The sequence below is a fragment of the Leuciscus leuciscus genome, assembly GCF_965113295.1.
Source record: "Leuciscus leuciscus genome assembly, contig: HAP1_SCAFFOLD_853, whole genome shotgun sequence".
NCBI lineage: Eukaryota > Metazoa > Chordata > Actinopteri > Cypriniformes > Leuciscidae > Leuciscus > Leuciscus leuciscus.
Window position 1 is genome coordinate 1 of NW_028117887.1, and position 18402 is coordinate 18402.

Here is an 18402-nt window from a genome sequence, read left to right on the forward strand (position 1 = left end):
GATGGCTTCAACAGAAGCATATACCATTGATTAACAACCTTGGAGCTCACAGTAGGTCTGTTTTGAATGTCTATAAGGGTGTGTTCACACTTGTAGTTCAATTCGCTTGGATGGTTTGGTCCGGACCAAGAAGAAAAAAAAAAGATGTAGTCCTGGTCTTCTTAGCGTTCACATTGGCATTTTTATCACTGAACCTAAAGATGCCAAACCTAAAGGCATAGGGATACGTTCACAACCTGATTGGTCAGCTTCTATGATGTATATTTTGAGACGGAACTTACCGAACATTCAAAACAATACTGTGTTCTGGGCTAAATGCGCTCGCTGTATGTGTGTAGCCTACATATGATGGTGTTTTGACCAGCTGAGAACTCATGAAGAGCTTATAAAATGTGTAAAGGAGTCAAAACAGCGGCAGGAATCCCTCCGTCACACACACACAAATGAAGATCTGCAGCGAGGAGACGTGGTTCTGATGCCTGTACCGAACTGTGATGGGCAGCATCTCGACTATGACGAGAGAAAAAAACAGGTATTCTTGAGCATTCTGCCCTTTTAGGGTCGCATCTTGTGACATCATGTCCTGTTTTTGGTTTGTTTACATGTCTTTGGTCCGTGTTGCATTAGTATTTTGTTTGGAAGTGTATCGAGACCCATCTTATCAGCGGTCTCGGTCCGCTTGTTTGATGGCACCAGGGTTTGTATGGCAGCGTTCACACTTATTCAAATGAACCACACTAACAGAGCAATCGCACCAGGGTTCGTTTTAATCGAACCAAACATGCCAAGTGTGAACACACCGTAAGATATTGTTAAAAAATCAATTACTCTATGGAGAAAATTAATGGGATTTTTACTTTCAGAAGCCGACTGTTGCACTTTATAGTGGCAAAAGGGGTTGAGTATTGAATATATTGAAATAGTTGCTAACTGAAAATAGTCATCATGACAGCTTAAGGCCTTTTTTGTGACACTGCAAAGCAAGTCTAAAGAAAGACAACTCAAAGAGTTAATTATCTCCTCCTTCATCTCTTCGTTTCTCCTCCATCTGCCATCCTTCCCTACCCTTGTCCTACCAGTCTGAATTTGGAAATCCTCCTCTGTCCCAAGGCAGTGTTTTTATTTCCTTCCCAATTCATGGTCCATTTCTCCTCACCCCACCTCCTCGCTCTCATCCTCCTCGAGTTGCTCTACGAGTTCATGTGCTCCACCTGGATGGCAGAGGTGGAGACGGTGAGGCAGAGGTCTTTGTGGGCCGTCAGGTCGGCCACGCTGACAGGCTTGTACTGGATCTCTCCAGCCGACACGGTCTTGTACTGGTGCAGGTCGAAAGGGCAGGGTATTCCCTCCGCAACAGAGTAACTGGTTGGCGGGTTGGGATTGGGCTGGTTCTGGGCTTGAGCCGCTGGTCCCGCTCTGGCTCCCGCAGCTCCGCCGCCCCTTCCTCGCCCGCGCCCCCTGCCAGTTCCTCCACCCGAGGGCTGAGCCGGGTTCTGGCCCTGCTGGGCTTGCTGGGCAGCCACTGCAGCCGCCACTGTCAGAGGGTCTGGGTTGTGTTTCCGCATGTGTTTCATCAGGTACGTCTCCTAGAAAAGAAACAAAAATAGAAAAATGCGTCAAACTCAAACATCTCTGACTAACTCCTATATATAATTGTAGGAGAATAAAACTGAAAAATGACAAGACAGTCAATAAAGGATTCAGGCATTGTGGGAGGGATCTTACAGATGTGTATGCGCGGTTGCAGAGGCCACAGGAGTAGAGTTTGGCGTGTTTCACCGTATGTGTAGACAAGTGAACCTCCAAGCTGGTCGCATCTGTATAACCGCGGTTACAGTTGTGACATTTGTATGGCTTGTCCTTGTTGTGCTGTCTTCGATGAGACTGAAAACACAGTCTGAATTAATAACAAATACATACACAATTGTATTTGGAAATGATTTATGTAAGTTTAGTGTTAGTTATGGATGGAAATCATAAGGAGTGCAATACCAATGTAATGCATTTACTGCCCTCTGTTGCCAAATTATGAGAATTTCAGATTTGATAAATCAGAAAAAAATTAAAATCCAATTCTTGCAAAAGGCACACTTAAAAAACCTTTTAATGACAAAAATGCAATCCAATATTTGGACCCAATACACTACAGTTCAAAAGTTTTTGGTCAGTCCGTTTAAAAAAATTTTTTTTTAAAGAAATTAATTATTTTATTCAGCAAGAACACATTCAATTATCAAAAAGTGACAGTAAAGTCCAATTAAAGTAATTTAATTCTACAAAAGATTTCTATTTCAAATTAAAGCTGTTCTTTTGAACTTTCTATTTTCAAATAATCCTGAAAAAAATGTATCAGTTTCCACAAAAATATTAAGCAGCACAACTGTTTTCAACTGATAGAATATATCTTGAGCACCAAATCAGCATATAAGAATGACTTATGAAGGATCATGTGACACTGAGGGCTGAAGTAATGATGCTGAAAATTCAGCTTTGCATCACCCAGAAAGAAAAATGTGTATTTACACACCTCATATGAACAACCAGTAACTAAACTGATTTAGGTCTCAAGTGACAAAATAGTTGATTTACGGTTCAGTAAATGAGTCAGATAATGCAGTAACCACTCATACGTATTCATAAGTGTTTTTGGCTGCATTTACACTGCAGGTCTTGATGCCCAATTCCGATTTGCTGACTATATCCGATTTTTTTGACAACCCGCTTACATCATCTTTTAAAAGTGACCCGTATCCGATATTTGCATTTACACTATACACTGCCAAAACAACCAAGTAGACATTCTGGTCCGGAAAATGAAGTAAAACAGCTCTATATGCAATGGATGCAGAAGCAGACAAAATTATTATAGTGATGCGCGGATCGCGGTTATATCCGCGGGGGCTCTGCGGATAATCCGCGGATCGGGCGGGTCAAGTAGGCTAATAAAAATAACATTCTGATTAATTTCGCGTGGGTCGCGGTTGGATAGATAAATCATTATTAACGAAAATATTAACTACATTCTCTAAAATATGAGCATGTTCCATTCCAGTTTAAGTTTCAAGGGAGTAAAGCCTGTTTATGCCATTCTGTCAAATAAATTTTGTTTTAAAGAAATGTTCATTTAAAAGCAGCGTTCATTCATCATTGTATTAGATGCGCGCATCAACCGTCGCCTCGAGTCCGCTGTTGAAGGTGATGATCATCCATTTATCCTCACGCGTAACCACACATAAGAATAACAACTTTGACCATCGGGTGCGGATACTTAAATCAGAGAAAATGATTGGTGCGGGTGAGTGGCGGGTGGATGATTTGTTTTTGGCTGCGGATTCGGGTGACGTTGGAGCTCATCCGCGCATCTCTAATTATGCATACGCACTATTTTCAAAGGTCAGCAAAACATTGCTCTCGTAAGGTGTAGAAAAAATTACTCCACTGTGTTGAGCCTTCGACCTCCATCGCGCCTATAATAAGTCATGTGTTCTCAGTTGGTGGTGTCCACCTGAGTTGACGCCGACTCGCATTTACTGGGGAATATCCGATTTGTCTGCTTACATGGCACACGCAAATGCATGTATCCGATTCATATCCGATTTATTACCACATATGAATGAGGCCTGAATCCGATCTGAGAAAATCGGAATCCATGCGTTTTTTTCCTGCTTACACGTTCACCGGTCAAATCCGATCTGTGCCACATGAGAGGAAAAAATTGGAATTGGGTCATTTGAACCATGCAGTGTAAATGGGGCCTTTGATTCACTAAAATGAACCCAAGAGTCAATAATTTTGGAACTGAAGTGGGCTTTCATATGCATATGGACTTCTTGAATAGTAATTTTCAGTGTACTTTAGTACAGTGTTCAGTCCGCAGTGGAACCAAAGCTCATGAAAAATCATTTGGTACAGTATCTTATTAAAAACAAACTCTGTTCACAACCCTAGTGTCAGTTTATGCTGATCAGATTCACCACAGGAACAGGATTTCAGTCACTTCTGCAGAAAGCTGAAATGTGTGAAAGCATCTATAAATCAGCTGGTGATGGTTACCTGGAGGTTGGATAGTTGGGTGAAAGCTTTCTCACAGCCGGGATGGACACACTTGTACGGCCGATCACCAGTGTGAATCCTTCAACAACAACAAACAAAACAGAAGCACTTAATTCGAAATCTAGGATCTAAATTTCAAGATCACATGAATACATTCTGGAGTGTCTAGACTACACAATCCTCACAACTACAGCATGACAGATGACAGACAACAGAGGAGGAAGGAAAGAGGAAAAGGATGCGAGGAGCTGTATATAGTCCAGTACTGCTTCTCTCTCCCTGTCTGTTACCTGTTATGCTGCTGTAAGTGACTGAGCTGTCTGAAGGTTTTCTGGCAGTAGGAGCAGGTGTAGGGTTTGGCGCCGCTGTGGATGCGGATGTGCTGGGACAGGTAGCTGGAGTTGGCAAACGATTTGGAGCAGTGAGGACACTTGTGCGGTTTGCCCTCTGTGTGGTTTCTAGCAAGGGATGAAGGGAAGGGGATGAAAAGAGAGAAAAAAACAGAGAGAGATTCACCAATAAATCAATAAATTACCCCTATGTGGATCAAATCATGACTGTATCATAATAATTTGCTGTAGGTTTCATGCTTTTAGCAATGTGACGGTGCTCTTTGTGGTGTCTGGGTTACGAAACGCAGCACACAAAAACACAAGGCACTTCATCTTATCCTCTCTCTCTCTCATTCTCTCTCTCACCAGCATCCTTTCCCCCTCCCTAACTATATGTTTATATGAAACCACCCCAGAGCCTTTAAACCCCAGCAGAATGAAGCAGATGAAACAGATATGATGAAGATAAAGTGAGATGAAATTCAATTAAAGACTCATTTTTGTTAATAGCATAAAAATGACATGAAAATGAGAGGAAAAGGACATGACAAGCCAAATAATATAGAAAAGAAACTTAAGTAAAACAGAAGCAAACAAAGACTAAATGACGCTTTATATTCTTCAGGCCAGCTAGGCGCCCATTTGAGTGTATTTACTGTCAATATGGTTCTAATTAGTTTTTACACAATAAAGGGACTAAAGTCAAAAATGATTAAGGCTGCCCCCAATAGTTGACTAAACGTTAGTCTGCGAGAGGAGGCTTGGTCTATTCAATTTTAATTAGTCAGTCAGTCAGTCAGTCAAGGAAAAACACTCCACAGGAACTGGCGTAGTCACGCAGTGACAGATCATAAACACGGCTGGTCCATGCCGTAATATGGTGAAGAAAGACCACAGAAAGGTGATGTGCGACCTCAAACATGACTTCATCATTCAAAACATGTAACATTAGCCACTTCACATGGCCACTCGCTCTAACGTTAAAGGGATAGTTGACTCAAAAATTCTGTCATCATTTACACACCCTCAAGTTGTTCCAAACCTGTATAAATTTCTTTGTTCTGCTGAACACAAAAGAAGATATATTGAAGAACCAACAAGTTGGTTCAAGTTATTGGGCACCATAGACTTCAATAGTAAAATATCTTTCTTTGTGTTCAGCAGATTAAAGAAATTCATACAGGTTTGGAACAACTTGAGAGTGAGTAAATGATGACAGAATTTTCATTTTTGGGTAAACAATCCCTTTAACATTAACCTGGATAAATGTGAACTAATATTAGGCTAATTTCTAAGTGTAAATGCGGAGTGTGGAAGCTATATAAGTGCAGCGCTTACAGCACAGCATGTTTAACTTAACTTCTACGTCGGCGCCATCGGAGTGAGTCTTCTCAAAGGCCGGCTTCATTAGCTATGTTTACATCCAAAGTTGTGAATTTAACTTACGCACAAAATTGGAATATTGTATAAAACATTTGCGAATAAAGCACCGTTTCCATACCATGTGTTCAAGAGAAAAAAACTCAATTTCTGGTAAATTGGCACAAAAGTATCTGTAAAAATGGAAGTTGCTGCAATTGGGTAAGCCACTGTTTTCTCCATCATAAATGACTTGCGTCTCAGAGCGCACAAACAAAACGCAATAAATGCTGTCGTGTTATCTTGCATGTAAGTCACGTGTTTTTTTATATATGACGTGAATTTAAAACATTAAATAAATAAAAACTTTGTGAAAGTGCATAATGAAGAATACAATGGCAATATAAATGGCAACAGGACACTGACAAACTTAAAGTGTACCAAATGAAGAAAATGAAACAAAAGAAAGTTAGTCATTGTGGTGTAAAATAAGACAAGCAGATGAGCGATGAAATTAGCATGAGACCTGCTTCAGTCTTCAGAGAATATACTGTCCTGTTTAAATTAGAAGTGTGTGCAAGCTCAAATGTCACAGCATCAGGGTAGGAAAGGGCAAGGAGGTATAAAGAGAAAGAGAGAATGGAAAAAGATAAAGATAAACATGCTTATCCTAATCAAAAGCACAACTAGGCCAACTAAACAATGCCCTGGCTAGACGTGGGTCCATCCTGTAGGAGGTGTAGTAGTACATACTTTAGCTAGGTACACAACACACACACACACACACACACACACACACACACACACACACACACACACACACACATACCGTGTATGCTGCTGTAAGTGACTGAGCTGTCTGAAGGTTTTCTGGCAGTAGGAGCAGGTGTAGGGTTTGGCGCCGCTGTGGATGCGGATGTGCTGCGCCAGATAGCTGGAGTTGGCAAATGATTTAGAGCAGTGAGGACACTTGTGCGGCTTCGCCTCTGTGTGTGACTTGGCATGAATCTGCATGTCTGATTTGCTGAAGAACGTCACCGCACACATCCGGCACCTACAGAGAAAAATCAGCAGTGCGTTTGCATTAGAAATCCAAATTGCATTAGAAAGTGATAGTAGCTTCTTAATGGGACACCATCACCATACTTCGGGAGGGGAATTATCTCAAAGTATTGTATTGTATTGTATTGTATGTATTTGGGAAGGAATTACCCTGAAATACTCTAGTATTATATTGTATTTTATTAGGGACGGGAATTACCCCGAGTACTGTAGTATTGTATTATATTACATTGACAACCGGAGGTTGTCCGAATTGTCCGTGGTGAAGTCAGATTAGTTTTGTATTAAGTAAGCTGCTTTTGTATTGAGAATTTCCACGAAAACACTTTCAAGACCTTTAGTGAAGTTTTTTTTACTTGAAATACTGATTCAGTGACAAAAATGTAGCACAATATATCTCACAAAGTCTAAATAATGCATTACATTTATCATCTAGATATATAGATGCTGTCTTACTGAAAACAAAAATGTTCCCGGTCAAAATGTCGTGAAATTAAACTTATTAGAATAAAGTTCAAACAAAAGTACTAATAGACATGCAAACAGTGTTGGTGTGACCATACAGACCAAAGAAACTTTTACTGTTAAAATTACGATAATTTTTTTATAGTCTTCTAAATACACACTAAAATCAATCAAATCAGATAATAGAGTATTAAATTAAAACCACAAAATAATTTATAAAAAAAAAAAAAAAAAAGATAATAGCAAATATTGAAGAAAAATGGCAATATTTTTAATTAATTCCATGTTTAAATTAAGATATTCCTTAACCAATAATAGGTACCTGTAGGACTTGTTTCCATCTTTGCTTGATGATCATCCTCATCGTTGGAGAGGTCGTACGGGTCACTTGTGTTGTGCTGCAATACAGTGAGCAGCTTAACATAAGTCAACTTTTACTTACTTATCCCTACCTTTAGTAGGGAAGCGTGTTTTGAGAGTCTTTTAAACAAATAACAACACCACAATAACAAACTTGTCTATTTCTCACAATTTTAATGTTTTTAAATAAGAATTTGACCCCTTTTCATAGTTGACTGACTTATTCTAAACAAGAACTTCTTAAATGAAGGTAAAATTATGACACTTCAGCAACACCTCACCTGTCCCCCAGCGGCCAGGTGCGCAAGAATCAGCGCATCATTTCCTGTGGCGAGTGTGTGGGCTGAAACAGGACCTGCCCTTTGCATCATGGACTTCTTCTTTCTCCCTCGCTTCGCAGGAACTGGCATGACTACAGCAGGTGGGATACTGCCATCCTCTTTCTTGTCTGTTCATGTCAGAGGGCAAAAAAAAACAAGAGTAATGTAATATTGATTATAAAACATAATGTGCATGATTTCTTCCTGCAACTACAATCAGAAGATAAAGCCAGATGAGGAGTTTTAAACTTGTGACAGAAACTCTTTACTGCACTTTTCAACAAAATGTCTGAAATTTTCAATGGTCTGACATGACCTACAAACATTGTCAATTATTTAGTAAAGCTTTCAGATAAATTTCAATAAAAACTGACCTAAATGTGTGCTAAAAACCTTATGCAATGTTGTAATGCCCCAACTTTAAAAGTCTACCTTGGCAAAACATTGTGGTTTTCCAAACCAATGATCTTATGATGCCTGAGTACAAAGATGTCTGACCCAGTTTTAAAGCTAAATTACTGTATTATATGATAATAATGTTGTTCTTATATGAATTTATTAATTTAACTGAAATCTTATCACAGCAAAAAGTGGTTGCTGACAGGTTATGTAAATACTATTAGTCAATAGCCATCACATTGCTAATCCATGTATTAAAGGTATAGTTCACCCAAAAATGTAAAGTATGTCATCATTAACTCACCCTTAAGTTGTTCCAGACCTGTATGAGTTTCTTTCTTCCAAATCTTCCAAATATATTTTGTTGTGTTCAGCAGAAGAAAGAAACTCATACAGGTCTGGAACAACTTTCAGTTGAGTAAATGACGACTTAATTTTCTGTTTTGGGTGAACTATCCCTTTAAAACCACTAAATGAATACACAGGGTAAATAAAAAGTCATTTCATTGCAATAACTGCTTTAGTGATGTGTGAGTGAGTGTCATTGCAGGTTTCTGGTAGAGATGTACATGTGCTATTATACTTACAGTGGCTGTGGAGATAGAGGGAAGGGGACCGGACAGCCTCTGACAGGAAAAAGCAGAACATACTCAACATATAGAGCTCCCTGTCCCTCCCTCTCTCCATCCATCATCCATCCCTTCTCACTACCTCCCACAGTCACTATCACTTTCACTTCCTACAGCTTCTTTGGCTCTGAGATGGCTGCGTAAGCAAGCATATCTGTGTGTGTGTCTGGTGTTTTAGACCGTGAAAGTGAAAAAAATTCAATAATTATAGGGTATCTGCAGGTTCAGCACTTCCAATTTAAAGGTGCAGTAGGTGATCTGGGAAATGCTAACGTTAGCCTGCTAGCATTGAAAGCATACGATCCCACCCTCCCTGCAAATCGCCATCCAAAGCCACACCTCCTCGAAAAATGGAAGTAAGCAGCATAAACTCGTTGTTTTGATTTGTTAGGAACTGTAAAAAGCGGCTTCCAGCTTATTTGCTGTGCTCCGTGACTGAGGTCTGTCTGTATAAACTCTGCATAGCATGAAACGTGCTGATGACGTATGATGTCTGTGCGAATAGGGGCGCGAGGGAATGTAAAAACATACGTTGACAGGCAGTTAGGTCACTGTATTATTTCATTCGGACAGAATATAATAATTAGTTCAACATTTTATGGTCCTAAGCCTTCCACAGATGATATGTATATAGGCTATAATACATTTAGACCGTTTAACATAGTGATTGCTATCAGGATACGAGGAGACTTTTAACAATTATAACAAAAAAACATTCTGTAGAGAATCACCTATTGCACCTTTAACACTTTTTAATACCATTTTTAAGATCTTAATTTAATTTAAGACCTGCACATCAATTCCATCGACATCTATGCAAACATAGAAATCACGCCGCTCAACGAGGATATACGAATGAACAATGGACATTTCTGGGTTTAAATTAACTACAGCACAGTAAATGTCTATAGAGGTATCTAAGGAGACCACAGCAAATATAATTTTAGCATTAACATTTGCTCCAAAGGTGAAAGAAAAAAAATCCACTATTGACTTTCCAATAGATGAAAATGATATCGAGAGACGGATCATGGCAGTCAGACAGAAAGATGTTAAATTTACTATCCGTCCCTCAGCAGCTGTATTAGAAACACCCTCGCACTTTTTTATTCTTTTGGTAATTTAATGCCAAGGTACTATATATCTTTATACATACATGTGTGTGTAAAAAACATAATGATAAATGAAACATAAAAAATATTATGTTACAATGAATAAATGCAAGTTTAATACTATTTATTGAAGTTCTATACATAATTCATATTCTATACATAATAACAATCTTATTTCTAACCTTATACTTTTGGTTTTACCACTATGAAAATGTATTTAAAGGTGGATATGATGGAAGGGTCTGAACGGTCAGTTAAATTGTTTACCTGTGTTTGTTGGGTGCAGAGCGGACACAATCATGGTAGTTGTTTGCGGCCCAGAAACAAAAGACTGAGAGGAAGCAGGAGGAGTGACCAGTGCGCCCTGAGGAGTCGTGATCACTAACCCCGCTGAGAGACAGAAGGGAAACACATGATTTTGACCAAATTTCTGTAACTTTTAGTTAATATCTCTTCACTTTGAGATAACTTTGAACACCCACCTGCAGTCATGATGCCAGTAGTTGGTACGGGCACCACTGTGATGTTCTGGGACGTGTGAGGTGGGTGCAGGTGTGCTCCAACGGCAGTCATTTGCGCCCCTGCTGTCCCGGCTCCTCCTCCTCCTCCACCACCCTCCTGTTTCGGCACCCTCCCGATGGCTCCCGTGTCCATGGCGACCGAGCCTGGCACCGTCAGCACCGCCGTAGGGTAGTGCGCAGCGGACGAGTGTGGGAAAGAAGCGCCCTTGTCCGGTCCCAGCTGCTCTTTCATCTTGTTCAGAAACATGGCGTTCTCAATCTAAAATCGCAGGGGGGAACGAATGGGAAAAAACAAGGGAAAAAAGGAAAGGAGGAAAGAGAAAAGGACGATGGATTGAGAGATAACACAGATGAAGGATGAAGGGGAAAAAGGAGAGAGCAGCGAGGGAAGGGTTACTTTTTCTCAATGCTTGTGCTGGGCTTCCAGTGTGTAACTTTCACATGGATCAGTGCGAGGCTGGTGTTAGCCATCCCGGACTGGTATGCTTGTTTTGTTTTTTTGATTTACTAAATTGTGCTCAATAAGCATGACGTGTCTGTTAAAGACACAACGATGTACTGTACAAGAGAGTCCAATAATAAGGTGTCTACCTGTCCTTGTACTGTTGGTACGGGAGACCAAAAGTATGATGAGTTGAAATGGGAATCTTCCATTATTTCTGCAATTGAAAAGCAACATAACTTGTAAAACACCCACTCTGCCTTTGGCAACAGTTCTGAAATGACACCTCGCCCTTATGTTTCTCGTGTGGCCTGAAGATTTGTTCACTTAACTTGGACTATAAGACTTATTCATTTTGGCACCCAAGTACCTTGCATTACATTTATTTTCTTAATTTCTTTGAAACATCTGTCAAATGTCATGCATTTTTACTCTCTTGACTTTATTTATCTTTAGGCAAAGGATAAAGAAGCATCTTTCCGGTGGATGGCAAAGAGGCGTGTTGGGTTAGGAATCACAATACATGCACAACCCAATGTGTAAAACATAACTGACACAAATGAATAACATAAAAATTCATGCATGCCCACTCAGCCTGCATATTACCTCCCTGCAGGAAAAACAGCCTGAACCAGGCAACCAGCCAAAGATGGTTTGTTGGTCTCTCAGTCTAGCCAAGCTGGTGCTCAGCTGGTTTAAAGTTGGCATGAAACGGAATTTGCGCTAGTCTTTTCTTCTCTATTGTGATGTATATCAGAGTGAAACGTCTTCTCAAGCAAGAAAAAATGTAGGACGGGACTTGGTTTAATACATGGGGAATTGATTTGATGTTTGGATGGTTGTGGTTTGCTGTTGCTGTGATGTCATGTGAGTGACAGGTTGTCCCGCCCCTACACCAAACACCGTCATCAGAGAAGAGGGCTGCATCCGAAATCGCATACTCTCTTGAATAAGTACTTAATTTGAACAAGTAATTACCGCTAAAAAAGTATGTTCTATATAGTATGAATGTAACCTTGACATACTACATACAGTCAGTTAGGTTGCTTTACTGCCATTTACAAATCCTCTCCCATGGCCTTCTGGGACAGTAAAGCGTCCATCATATGCACACTTCAGAATCTCGGTCATCCGGGTACTTTTTGTCTACTCTTTTATGATTACCCTGATTTCATATATACCTCTTTTAACACATACAGTTGTTTTGCCTACTATAGTAGGGAAGTATGTGATTTCGGATGCAGCCGAGATGTCGCTGCAATAGAGGGTGTGCGCGTGACGTCACCATCGGCCGGAGTGACTGCGGATACGCCCACTAAGTGGCAAAAATATTGAACGGCAGGATTTGTTTTCAGCGTGAATGCTGCGAAAAACACATTTAAAACTGGAAAGAGTTTTGTGATTGACTGTACAACTAGATTTGAAAAGAAACCAGAGATATATTTTTACAGACTACCGAAAGCTACAGAACAGAGAAGCAAATGGATCGCTGCAATTCATAGAAACAACTGGACCCCAGGCAGCAAAAGATCATTCTGTGTCAATATGCTGAATTTAGGGGTGAAACCATACCCTATATATTGTATTGTTATATACTGTATTGACAACTCATCAATTAAATAATTAACATTGCATATTCTGCATAATTGGACGTTTTTAAATAAACACGGACAAAAAACGTAAAAGTTTTAAGGCTGGACGATATGATGATATATAACATTGATTTAAGTGATCACATGGATTTAGACCTACCTATATTGTATTTATATAAAGCGCTCACAGGCAAATTTGCTTGATGTATTTCCCCGGGATGGAAATCAGGCACATATAAATGTCAGGAAACACGATTCCTGGCTGCATGTCAATATCCATGATCTCTGGATCTTTGGTAAGTTGTAAAGGAAAACTATATCGAGTCCAACCTCTAGTTTAAACTGATTATTGTTTGTTTTACTTGCGTTTTCGCAGTTTCCCCCTATTAACTCCAGTCATGCAGCAGCTCTTTTGCCACTCAGTCCAGCTGAGGGGGGCGTGTTCCGACGGGAAAGTGACGTCAATGCATACCCTCTATTGGGGTGGGTGGGAGGGAGATTGATTAAAGATAACAAAGGCACATGAATTTTAAAACAATTATGTGCATGGATAAATCTTTTATTAAAAAAATACTGCAATATTCCATTAAAAAATACTTTTTGAATGATTTCATGGTTTAAAAGTTTTGGCAAACTAGTCTACAAGCTAAAACCAGTCAAGTCCATACTGTGACATTCGTCTGAGTGTAAGAGATTATTGAAAAAAACATGTAGGGCGGGGCATTTTGAGATGTGTGCATTGCATTTAAAAGAGGCGGCAGATGAACATAAGCCTGCAGGGGCGGAGTTTAAGCAAACTAATTGATTGGAGAAGTCCTGCATACATCACCAGAGAGAAGCCTGTCATTTCACTGGAAAATCCAGTTATGACATTTTCATTAAACATGACGAGGTCAAATAAATGGAGCAATTCCCACACCTTTGGTGCTCGGGGCCTAAACATTAAACACATGCACGGATGAATTGTTCACAATAAAATCATCACATACATTTAGAAAATATGGTGAATTTTCATTTCATACTGACTTTAAACCAGCCAAAAAACTACAATGACCAAGCTGAGAGACCAGCGAACTAGCTTAGGCTGGTTAAAACAAATAATTCAGTAGGGCTATATTAGTGACAGTTTTATAAAAGTTGTAAAACAAAGAGGTAAAATAAGAGTATAACACTTCGACCTTTTTATATTTGATGTTTTTTTGTTTTTGTTTTACAAACAACCACACAATTTGTTGTTGTCTGTTGAAACTGCACCGCAAATTGTTTAATTCCACGAGAGATACAGAACTTGCATTGAGAATCGCGCGCGCTATAAATAGGCATCAAAACAAAAGCATCGATCCTGCGCCAAATCTGTGTGCGACCGATGATCGTAAGGAAAACCAGATCAAATGTCCAAGTCAACCTCCAAGTCAACTTTTGTGCATATCTGACCGTCTTTCATTTCATATACATGCCAAAATAAAACCAAGGGAGGTGAACAATGTCGCGTTTTATTCGTTTTGCAAGGGTTGCATGCGTGTTTTTCTGCAATGACAGCTCATTTAGCATGTTTCTATCTAGTGGGACAAGGTTAATGACATATGCACTAACAATCTAAAGGAAATGTAGCTGGAAAGGCACAAAACCATCTATTAATGATATCAGGGCTTCCTCAACCAGCCTCCATTAAAATGTCAGCTTTTGTTATGCACGCAAAGAAAGCAGCACTATCCAAAAGCTATGCAACATGTAAACTTCCGCTTGCAAACAATAATGTCCCTATGCCTCCATCCCATCTCTCGGTTAGTCTCACTGAGAAAATAAAAAAGAAAAAAAACTCGAGGATAAAAAAAAAAAACCGAAGAGAGGAAAAAAAAAAACGTCGACGCCAATGCGAGAGAGACGCAGCTTCATGCAGACTTCCGGCTGGCGAGACAGGGGGAGAAGCGCCCGCGTGAGTTGCTCAAATTTGGAGAAATAATTCACAATTGACTCATAACTCTGTGTTAATTACCGGTGCTGGCGATTCCCTTTCAACCCCCAGGGCTCCTCCGGGCCGGGACAGTTCGGAAACTTCGTCCAAATCCGCCCGAACCCCTTGGATTCACCGATTTTTTTTCCTTAATTTTTTTTTCTATTTTTTTCTCTCTCGAAGGGTTGTCCGACTCCGCTCGACTACACTTCCTGTGAATGAGGTCAAAATTACAAAAAGCTTACCGCCAAATTCACTTCCGCCATGTGAGGTCGTTTTTTTGTTGCAAAATGTTAAAATGATGTTCGAAAATCATCATGTATTTGTATATCATGCATATTAATAAGAATAATTATGTGAAGAAATATGAACACGCTGTAACCAGGTTAATATGTATGGAAATATGATTTTTGTACATGTATGTTGCATTAACATTGTACATTTATTTTTTTCATTTATTGTATAGCTTTATATTTGTAATACTACGTATGTAAGTACTCATTCTATATAATGTATTTATTTATTCATTGTATGATAAGATGTTTACTTAACATCTAATTGTCAACAAGTACTATCTTTTTGCACATTTGACAAATAAACATTTATAAACTATATTTAAACAGCAAAAAAACAAAACAGTCCTCTGTTATTCACAAATATAATTTGTGTCCATGAAAAAGCTGAAAACTGTCTGGCTGAAATCTGTTTGGTGCCGAACATAGACAGGGTGCCGAAGGACCGTTTCTCTCCCCATGTGGGCGGGGTTATTGTATGCTTTGTATTGATTGGTTCCGATTCGACCAATGACAGCTCAGCGGGAAAAGCGACTACACACACACATTTTCAATTTGAAATCCAAACGGCTACGAAAGATTATTGCGCTGGGGTGTGTTTTCAGTCATTGTAATTACTAGATAGGTTTATAAAAGGTTAGTGGTTTTTAAATATATATACCTCAACTGTAAGTATGATGATTTATATGTTAGTTTTTATGTGGATTTGAAGATATATTATATAGAAATGAATTGTATAAATATGTGCGATGTTTTGTTAAGTTACGCGAATGACGTCGGCTAGGTTGCGATGTTTTTAGCCATTGTTTGTTTTCGTTAATTCACATTAAACCTTTTTATAAGTAACTTGTAGTTTGCTGATTTCAGTTCTTAATGTATATGTTTACCTTGCTGACTAACGTTAACTAACCTTTTTAATGTTTTTGGCTTTGTATTTACTTTGTGCTTGACTTCATGAAGAGCTGAATAAGATCCATGAGCAAAGAGGTGAGATTATAAACATTAAAATGCATTAGGAGATAAATCCTCAACAAGTTCAAATCAACTGGCATGCATGCATACGAAGCCCAACCTACTTGTCATTGCGGTTTAGTTTAAAATATACAGTATATATGCTCTAATATATATCAATATTAAATATTATGCACTACATCAGCAATTTAGTTTTGAAAGCATTATTCTTAAACTACAGCTCCTTTGTTTTGATTTTCATAGCTCTGCTGTCATGTGTACCTTTGAAAGTCTGTTCATGTCATTCTCTTGGTTCTTTTGCAGACTGCAGTATCCCGTCTCCCTGTAATGAGTGGGAAACGGGCTCACGCCAACAGCATGGATGTGGAGTACCAACAGCCTGCGCAAGTGAGTTTGTAGTTCATTCAGATTTCGCATGCTTCAACACAAATTTTCACTATTGGATGGGAATCCATATTTGAATATATATGTAATGAAAAACACCCTCGTTTGTTGCAGAAGAAGATGCGCAAGGTGGACACTGAGCCGTCTCAAAGGTTCAGACCTGCAGCTAGTGTTGCGCCCCCGAGACGACCTGTGCCAGTCAAAGCTACTGGTAAATTATATATACATGTAAAAATTGTAGTTTTTGCTTTTGGGTTATATTTGACTAAAATAGTGTGTTGTTTCTCTTCTTTCAGCCAAACCTATTCGTCCAACTGGAGCCGCAACAGTGGCCGTTGCCCCCTCAAGAGGTATTGCAAAACATGTCGCTTTTGGTGGCATCCTTTAAAGTCAGCATGAAATCAAAATGACTTTTTTATGGAATATAGCAGTATTTATTTGAAATGTCATTCTCTTTTTTAATTCATATGCCATTCTAATCTTTAATCAAAATTACTTCCCCTTTCTCTTGCAATGACATCTTTTGTGATGATGTGTTTACTGAGGGCGGGGCAACCTGTCACTCACATGAGATCACAGCATTAGTAAACAACTACCGGTATCCAATCAAGTCCCGCCCTACTTTTTGTTTTGTTATTTTGAGAAGCCATTTCACTTAAATCTACAGCATAATAGGAAAGAAAAGACAGCTTCCATTTCATTCCGACTTTAGTCATAAGCACAAACACACACACAAAAACATGTATAACACAACTAAAACCAGGTAATTAGTACAAAAATATGGGTCAAACTATTCACCTGTCTTCATGTCCATTTGTATATCAATGAACTTGGATATTATAGTTGCAAGGAAATATCACAAGTTGGAATATGTCAACTTAATTTTTTTTCTTTCCATCAAGGTGACCAGAGAAGACCAGTTGCAGCAGTTGCTAAAGGTAATATAACGTGTGTGTATATGGGTTGAAATATTTTCCTATGTTTCCATTTGTAAATATGAACTTTTAACATAATACAATAAACTACTATTGGTTAATTTATCCACTTTCAGCAACTGCAGCTTCAAGTCTGTCACGAAGGCCAGGATGGGACCTGAAGGGCAAAGTTAGTGACATGGAGACTAAAGTCCAGAGCTACCAGAGCAGAGTAAAATCCGTAAATCAGGAAAACGAGTGTCTCAAAGAGTCAATAAACAAAGCCCAAAAGTGTAAGGCTGAAATCGAAGAGGAGAATATTGGTCTCAAAAAGCGTCTCAGGTAAGTGTTCAAAATAATTCCATAACAAATCAGAACCTGGTTGTCCTTCATTTGTGTTATAATATTCCTGATTCTGTTGTAGGGATTGTGAAGAGGAGCTGGTAAAGCTAGCTACTGTGAAAGATGACCTGGCACAAGCCTCTAAAGAGAGAGATGAACTTAAGAAAGACCTCAGCAAGCTAACTGAGGAGCATAAGGTTTTGGAAGGACTCAGGGATCATTTGGAGTCTGAGCTTCGCAATGTACAGGTATACATATACACAGCCCCATTTAACCCTGGTGTTCATATCTGTCTCAAGGGATCTGATACTATCAAACTGTAACATCCGTGTTTTTCTCAGACTCAGCTCTCCATTCAGACCTCTGCACTTGGCCGGTGTCAAGACAGTTTGAAGGAGAGCCAAGAGCTGGCCAGGAACCTTGAGGAAACAGTGGCCCGTCAACGAGAAGAGCTCCACTTTGGAGAAATGGAGCGAAGGAAACTCCACAATACCATTCAAGAGCTCAAGGTAAGCTGTGATGAAGACCTATGTGTGTTTTTTTTGAAGAACAATATAGAACTGTGGGTTTTGTTTCTTTTCTTTTTTTTTCTTTTTTTTTCTGTTGTTCGCTGGGTTTCAATTTGTCACATCGTCTGTGTCTAAAATCACATACTCTCCGAGTAGGTACTTCTTTTGAATAAGTAATTACTTCACCATGTGACCTATCAGTGTCAGTTGTCACTTCTCTGCCATGCACAAATCCCCTCCCATGGCCTCTTGGGATAGTAAAGTGTCCATCTCACCAGAAGTAGTAGTAGGTCTGTAGTTTTGCCTGCTCTTATGAGGACTGTGAATTCAGACAAACTGCTCATCACACTGTTTTTTACATACTGTATCTTAGAGAAGTATGCAATTT

General features: G+C 39.3%; 1 protein-coding gene and 1 pseudogene across 2 annotated transcripts; one reads left to right on the forward strand and one right to left on the reverse strand.

Moving 5' to 3' along the window:
• Window positions 1-115: 115 nt before the first annotated feature.
• LOC309492028 lies at window positions 116-15173 on the reverse strand (annotated as a pseudogene). Its single transcript, XR_014211679.1, has 11 exons — window positions 14643-15173; window positions 11204-11271; window positions 10574-10871; window positions 10359-10481; window positions 7913-8079; window positions 7594-7669; window positions 6574-6798; window positions 4344-4511; window positions 4054-4132; window positions 1726-1884; window positions 116-1586 (listed from the first exon to the last, which is right to left on the reverse strand). The product of XR_014211679.1 is annotated as an uncharacterized misc_RNA (transcript).
• Window positions 15174-15403: 230 nt separating this feature from the next.
• LOC309492029 (uncharacterized protein) lies at window positions 15404-18036 on the forward strand (the record flags this gene model as incomplete). Its single annotated transcript, XM_082191040.1, has 9 exons — window positions 15404-15529; window positions 15854-15880; window positions 16169-16252; window positions 16364-16460; window positions 16546-16599; window positions 17152-17187; window positions 17301-17505; window positions 17588-17753; window positions 17847-18036. Coding segments are annotated over exons 2-9 (844 nt in total), but the record flags the coding sequence as incomplete, so codon positions are not given.
• Between the last annotated feature and the right edge of the window lie 366 nt (window positions 18037-18402).